This window comes from Bison bison, unplaced genomic scaffold (assembly GCF_000754665.1).
Source record: "Bison bison bison isolate TAMUID 2011002044 unplaced genomic scaffold, Bison_UMD1.0 scf7180017864495, whole genome shotgun sequence".
NCBI classification, from domain to species: domain Eukaryota; kingdom Metazoa; phylum Chordata; class Mammalia; order Artiodactyla; family Bovidae; genus Bison; species Bison bison.
In genome coordinates this window covers 9,100,052-9,107,395 of record NW_011495054.1, presented here as the reverse complement: position 1 = coordinate 9,107,395, position 7,344 = coordinate 9,100,052, and the positions used below count along the sequence as shown (strand labels likewise).

General features: G+C 54.8%; 1 protein-coding gene across 1 annotated transcript in view; it reads right to left on the bottom strand.

Annotated features, from left to right (window-relative positions):
• Positions 1-7,344, bottom strand: part of MYO18B (myosin XVIIIB) — a 232,628-nt gene that overhangs the window by 67,614 nt on the left and 157,670 nt on the right. The window contains exons 35-38 of the mRNA XM_010828851.1: positions 3,813-3,926; positions 2,588-2,704; positions 1,746-1,829; positions 159-296 (exon numbers count right to left, since the gene is read on the bottom strand). Coding sequence (XP_010827153.1) covers positions 159-296; positions 1,746-1,829; positions 2,588-2,704; positions 3,813-3,926 — 453 coding nt within the window. The remainder of the gene's footprint in view (positions 1-158; positions 297-1,745; positions 1,830-2,587; positions 2,705-3,812; positions 3,927-7,344) is intronic.

Sequence of the window (7,344 nt, the reverse complement as noted above, 5' to 3'; positions counted from 1 at the left end):
AGGAGGGAGGGAGGGAGGGAGCTCAGATGGGAGGTGGGTGCGTGATACGGATACAGACAGAGGCATACGGGAGGAGACGGAGGGTGGGGGAAGGGTGGAGCTGGCACGAAAGCCTGCGCAGCTCTAGGTCTGGGCAACATTTACACGCCAACGGGTACCTCAAATCTCTTGATCTGCACTTTCTGGAACTCTGTCTTGTTCTCCAGGTCGCAGATGACCGCCTCCTGCCTGCTGACGATGGCCCGGTCCACGGTGGACTGCTCCAGGTACTCGATGCGCATCTGGGCCACCTGCAGCTGGGGACGCACCCAAGACGGCTACTGACCACGCGGTGGCCTGAGTCCTGGATGGGGGGCCCCGGCCAGATCTGGGGCCATCCACACCGCTCCTTCTCAGCTCAGGTGCGTACACACGAACTGCCAGACCCAGGCTGAGGATCCGGCCCCAGACCCCACCCCTCCCCGTGCCCTCAGCTCTCACTCGGGCCTTTAGCCAGTGCTTCTCTCACCTCCGGCTCTTGCCCTGGGGTCTGAGGGCAGCAAAGCTTTCGCATCAAGGACACGACTGAGAGTAGGTTTGGGAGCCAAGCACCTCTCCTGGAGTCCAAAGCTGGCTCCCCAGTCCAGCTGGCTGAGTCAGGGAAGGTCCGTGTGCTTCCCTGGGCCTGTTTACTCACTCTCATGTGTGAAGACTGAAGCACAGTAACGCCTGGCGCATAGTAAGCACCAGCACGTGGCCACTCCTGCTATTATTTGGTTCTGCTTGTGGTCATTCTGTGCCCACAGGTACTGCTGGAAACCAGGTCACTCTGATAGCTACTCTAAGTGGGCACATGTGTGGGTTCTAAGAGAACTTTGAGAATTTCATGGATGGTAGCAACTCACTAGGTAACGAGGGGAATTTAGGCAACTTAGAAGAAATCAGGATTTCAAAGGAGGTTTCACAGAGGATGGTGATCCTGTCTTGCACTGACCAGCCCTGTTCCTTGGAGCCACTTCTCAGGAGGAGAAATCCTGCTCTGAATGTCTGATAGGCCTCACTGCGTGCGGCATCTATGGGTGTGAACAAGCATGGGCAGCAGTGTGTGTGTCTGTGTGTGTGTGTCTATGGGTGTGAACAAGCATGGGCAGCAGTGTGTGTGTTTGTGTGTGTGTCTACGGGTGTGAACAAGCATGGGCAGCAGTGTGTGTGTGTGTGTCTATGGCTGTGAACAAGCATGGGCAGTAGTGTGTGTGTGTGTGTGTGTGTGTCTATGGGTGTGAACAAGCATGGGCAGCAGTGTGTGTGTCTGTGTGTGTGTGTCTACGGGTGTGAACAAGCATGGGCAGCAGTGTGTGTGTGTCTACGGGTGTGAACAAGCATGGGCAGCAGTGTGTGTGTGTCTACGGGTGTGAACAAGCATGGGCAGCAGTGTGTGTGTGTCTACGGGTGTGAACAAGCATGGGCAGCAGTGTGTGTGTGTATACAGGTGTGAACAAGCATAGGCAGTAGTGTGTGTCTGTGTCTACAGGTGTGAACAAGCATAGGCAGTAGTGTGTGTGTGTGTCTATGAGTGTGAACAAGCATAGGCAGTAGTGTGTGTGTGTGTCTATGGGTGTGAACAAGCATGGGCAGCGGTGTGTGTGTGTGTCTTCTGAGACTGTCCTCAATTCATCTGACATGTGACTGAAGCTGAGTGAACAATGAGTGAATGAACAGCAGCTTCCATGGCCCTCCCCCACTACACGGCGGCTGTGAGCACATACTTGTTCTTGAAGCTTGTTCTTCTCCTTCCTGGCTTCCTCCAGCTGCAGCTGCAGTTCCTGGATCTGCCCAATGTCAGCAGCAGACTGGTGAGATGAAAAGTGTCACCTGAGACCACAGGCTTTGCTGTAAGTCCCTTGTTCTCCCACCACAGATATGTGCACACCACAGAGTGTCTATGACAACAGCTAGTTCTAAAGGGCCCCTCACATCCCCCCAGTATCTCAGCGAGAGCGGTTCATTCCCACGCCATAGCCCATAGCTTTGGTCAACTGTCCAGCACCTTATCATACACCCTTGAGAGCCCAGATGGAATTAGATGGCTACAGCACTAGGGCCAGAACTCGGAGGAAAGAGTACTATTTGAGGTCAGGTAACTGGGGTTCTAGATGTGGATTCCAGTCATAGCAAGCCGCAGAACCTCTCTGCACCTCAGTGTCCCCATATGTAAAACTGGCTGATGGTCTCTGCTGAGACCCTCTACATAGGGTCTGACTGAAGACTAAATGAGGCAATGGAGAGTCCTTAAGAAAGAGTTGAGCCAAATGGCTGAATGTGACTATCCCTAGAGAGGATTCCAGAGGGGAGGAGGGCTCCTTGCTATTTTCCACAGGTATTTATTCTTTTACAGTACTTATAATGGGTGTACTAATTTATTGCTTTTGTAAATCAACAAATAAATGTCCATCTTGAACAAAAGTAAGTTTGAGTCATGATTCCTACTTACCTTTGTGGTTTATCCTCAAAGGTCCTGAGAGCAGAGAGTGGCCCGACTGAGTCCCCTGCTCACTGTCCCCGCCCACCCACCCAAGGCCGGCAAGCCTTCTCTGCCCAAGGCCACTACCTGAGCAATGAGGTCCTTGTGCTTCTGCATGAGATCGTTCAGATCGTCCTGGTCCTCATCAATGCGCTTCAGGAGGTCTGCCCTCTCAAACTGCAGCCGGTACAGCTGCTCGTCCACCTGGCAGAGCAGGACGAGGGCAGGTGAGGTAGGAGGGGGTGGGAGAGGGTCTGCTGGGGGGAGGGGTGATGAGCAGCAGGGAGGCTTGCCCGTGGGTGTGTCAGGTGGGTGAATGTCTACCTGAAAGGGAGGCCACAGCTGTGCCAACGCCTCCTGTGGGTATGTCACGCGTGTGTGCACACTAGGCAGGCATGCGGCTGGCTGTATGAATGCAGCATGTGTATGTGAATAGATGTGTAAGCCCACCCAGGAATCTACTCATATACAGTCTAAGTGTGCATGGTGCATATGTGTGAGCAATCTCAGTAACTATGGCTAAACTCAGATGCTTACTTTACCTACAAGGGTCTTTATTTGGAGGTGCGTCTGTGACCTTGTGAGTGTGTACATTCATCCCTGTACATGTGTGTGTGTCAACGTTTATGGGCAGGTTCCCCTCGATCTAGCACCAACCAAACCTGGGACAGAAGGGCCAGATATAAGCTTTTGCCAATAAATCTCTAGCTCCACCTAAACTTTAGGGTTTTACATGTTGTGTATAAATTTAAGCCGACCCTGTACACCCAGAGAGGGCACATAGAAACCACACCCAATCTTCACAAGCATAATAGATCTGTGATATATGTTCATTTGTCCCTATTCAGCGCTGAGCTCCCAGATGGCTGGGGTCCTTTTAGGAGTAAGTCCAAACGGGCTCCGCCTGGAAGTCTGGACCTGAAGAAGTAGCCCGGCAAAAGTGACCACGTGCCCTCCTGGGTCTACCACAGGCGACTGGGGGTGGCTGGCATGGTGTGGGCTCACAACAGATAGCTGTGCTCCCACTTCCGCTTCCGGTGCTGAGCGAACGACAGGCTCGGACTGGAAGTGTACCCCAGGGCTGAGCACCCTGGGTCCACAGGGGGCGCCTTGCCTCCCTTCACACAGCTGACCCTCACACGCACCCCGACGGCTGGATCACACTCAGCTCGGAGAAGGCTGCCAGTGCTCTCCGAGTGCCGAGCACTCAGTGGGTCTATGAGGGACGTCTGGACCTCCTCGTACAGTACAGGGCGTGCCCCGGCCCCTCCCGCTGTGCCCGTGGCGGCCCCGCCCCCGGAGGCACAGGTACCAGGCTCTTGCTGCGGGTCATGCTCTCCAGCTCGCTGTGCATGTTCTCCAGGTCTGCCGTCAGCGCCTTCTGGGTCTTCAAGGCATCTTCACACTTGGCTTCACTCTGCTCCAGCTAGACCCGGCAAGAGGGGGAGAGGCGAGGGGAGAGGTCTCATGAAGTGGCCCCCTTGATCGGCCCTCCCCGCCGGCCTGGCCCCGCCCCTTCCAGGAAGGGGCGTGCAGGCGACCCTTCCATCTTCAGGGCTCTTCATCAACCCACGGAGCGGGCAGCAGAGCTGTCTGAGGTAGAGGCGGCCGGGTTCCAAGCCCACTCAACACTGAGGAAGCCCTGTCCCACAAACTAAGGCCAGGCCACCCCCGATTTAGCGCCAGGGGTGAGCCCCCACCCATTCAGCGGGTACTTGCTGCCACCCACTCAGCACTTGGCACACACAACACACTCATGGTGGCCCCTGCCCTCCTACGGGGGAGACAGGAAGGGACAGGTAATGACAGTACAAGGAAGAGGAGGGCATGAGGACCCTGGAACACAGGATGGGGGCCCGGAAGGCTTCCTAGAGGAGCTGCTCATAGTTCATTCAGTGGGGACTTGCCAAGCAGATGTTTTCAATCAGAATTGTGAACCCCCTTTTAAATGGTATGCAAAATATTCTATGTGTGAGCACCTCCCGGTACATGACTTCACTAGATTCCTGAAGGTTAAGAGCCACTGACTTCAAGTTTCTCTTTCTCGACCTTTCTTTTCTCTTCCTTCTGTCCACTTGCACACAGCAGGCCCCCTATGCTAGCACAGTGGGGCCAAGGGAGTGGGTACAAGGACCTCTGTGGCCCCAGAGGACAAACATTTTCCACTGGAGAAACCATATTCGTGCATAAACCCTAAGTCTGCGATTGAGCATCCCCCCATTCTACGGTTTCTGAACCCTAGAATCTCTGAGCAGAAAACCGCCTTATAAATCACTGAAGGCAAGCGCTTAAGGTTCAGAGAGGGCTGGAGCCTTGTTTGGAGTCACACAGCTGCAAGGAGCAAAGACACCACCTGAATCGTCCAGACCAGCTTGCTTTCTCAACTGCCAGGCCACAGTCCTCCAAAATAGTAAATGACATTAAGGTTGGTGCCAACAGACAGGGGGGGAAAAAGCAAGCTAGACTTCTACTGAAATATCATGCACACAATCAGCTCCCTGAGGCCACCCAGCGAAGAGGCCCCATTGATCACTGTAAGGAAAATGGGGGGCCAGGGCAGAGGATGCCCCAAGGACAGCTGGCCAAGGGGGTCTCTGTGGGGAAAGGCCGCCTGGAACCACGCTCATCTTCCTCAGCACATCCGGGAGCTCGGCCCGACGTTAGTGTCACAATAACAACACTGGAGCTGGGGAGCAGGCAGGCTGCCTTTGTTCCAGTATCACCTGGCAGTCCTGGGGCAGACCTGGGAGGTGTGTGCCGCTGATACCCCCAGCGCACAGCCGGGAAACCAAGGCCCCAGCCTCCTCCCGCAGCTTCCTGGCCCGGTGCCTCTAATCCCAGCCCCACGCCCTGCCAGCAGCCACAGTTCCCCAAAGCTCCATCCTCAAGGCTGTAAGGAAAGTGTGTTTCTGCAGCAGGGCCCCGTGCTGGGCTGGGTGGGGAGGGCTCGGTGGCCCATTTCCCTCAGCAACTGGGAGGGACTGAGACACACTGAGAAAAATGATGTGGAGCAGGGGAGGTAATTGGTGATGTTAGAGCATAATCGACAGAGGAAATGAGAAGTCAGGCATGGGCTCATCTCCCCCGCAGGTGACTCCGGGGCCTCTGGGAAGGCAGGGCAGGGGGTGGTGGGGTGGAGGGCTCCTCTGCAGGCTGGCAGGGCAAAGCCAGTTCTCGATTCAGGCACAAGTCAGAGGCCTCGTTAAGGAGAGGCACTTAATGCAACTAACACCTAAAAGATGCAAAGGAAATAGCCAGGTGGAGCTTTCAGTGGGAAGGTTCCCTGAACGGAGGCAACAGGAAGTGCAAAGGTCCTGAGGCAGGAACAGCAAGGAGCCTGGTGCTGCAGAACAGAAAGGCAGCTAGTATGGCTGGTCATACCAACAAAAGTCCGTCCAGTCAAAGCTATGGTTTTTCCAGTAGTCATGTACAGATGTGAGAGTTGGACTATAAAGAAAGCTGAGCACCGAAGAATTGATGCTTTTGATCTGTGGTGTTGGAGAAGATGCTTGAGAGTCCCTTGGACTGCAAGGAGACCCAAGCAGTCCATCCTAAAGGAGATCAGTCCTGGGTGTTCACTGGAAGGACTGATGCTGAAGCTGAAACTCCCAATATTTTGGCCACATGATGCAAAGAACCGACTCACTGGAAAAGACCCTGATTCTGGGAAAGACTGAAGGCAGGAGGGGACGACAGAGGATGAGATGGTTGGATGGCATCATCAACGCGATGGACATGAGTTTGAGTAAACTTTGGGAGTTGGTGATGGACAGGGAAGCCTGGCATGCTGCAGTCCATGATGTCGTAAGGTCAGACACGACTAAGCAACTGAACTGAACTGATAACTGGTCAGCCTCACAGAGAGGGCCAGGAGGCGGCGATGCTGAGGAAGTGGGTGGGAGTCACAGCAGTGAGCCGGGGTGCCAAGTTCAGGTTTGTTTCAGTCTGCAAGAAAACCACACTCTCTAAGGAGGGCAGCGTGATCTCCCTCTGGCTGCCATGGGAGGATGCACTTTTGTGGACAAAATTAGCAACAGGGCAGCCAGAGAGGATGCTGCTGTGGTCCTTCAGGAAGAGGTTGGTGGAGTGCTTCAATCAGAGAGGAAGTGGGGAGAAATGGAAGGGTCTACACAGGGCGGTGTACAAGGAACAAAGAAACAGGCAGGCAGGAGCAGATGGGCCAGCACGGGAGATGATGTCAGATAACTAGCAGTGGAAGGAGGTGTCCGGCAGGGGCCCTGCCAGGCCGAGTCGCTAGGCCCAGAGCCAGGAGGCAAGGGAGAGTTCAAGTGGAGCCCACAGACGACGCAGTTCCCATCTGCTGAGCCCCACCTTTGGCTGAAGGAGGGTTTCATCAACATGATGCCGCTGGTCCTCAGAACCCCCACAGAGGGAAGGCTGTATTTTCTGTCCCCTGGTGCTCAGCGATAAAGAATCCACCTGCCAATGCAGGAGACACAGGTTTGATCCCTGGGGAGGGAAGATATCCTGGGGAAGGAAACAGCAACCCACTCCAGTATTCTTGCCTGGAGAATCCCATGGACAGAGGAGCCTGGCAGGGTATAGTCCATGGGGTCGCAAAGAGTCGGACATGACTTATCCACTGAGCATGCACACATATCTGACATGCTCCTTCCTTTCCCCAGGCTCCCTGGAGCAAGCCGGGCAAGAGACAGCTCATCCCTCCCTAGGCAGAGAGGGGCAGAGGTGGCATGCAGGCAGCACACAGGGCTGCAGGCGTCGGTTTCAGCTCCTGTCGGGCTGGAGAGAGGATTATCTTGCTCCTGATGGTTCAGGAATCAATGGTCACACCTGCTACTGTTGCTTGGGGACCATGTCCGGTA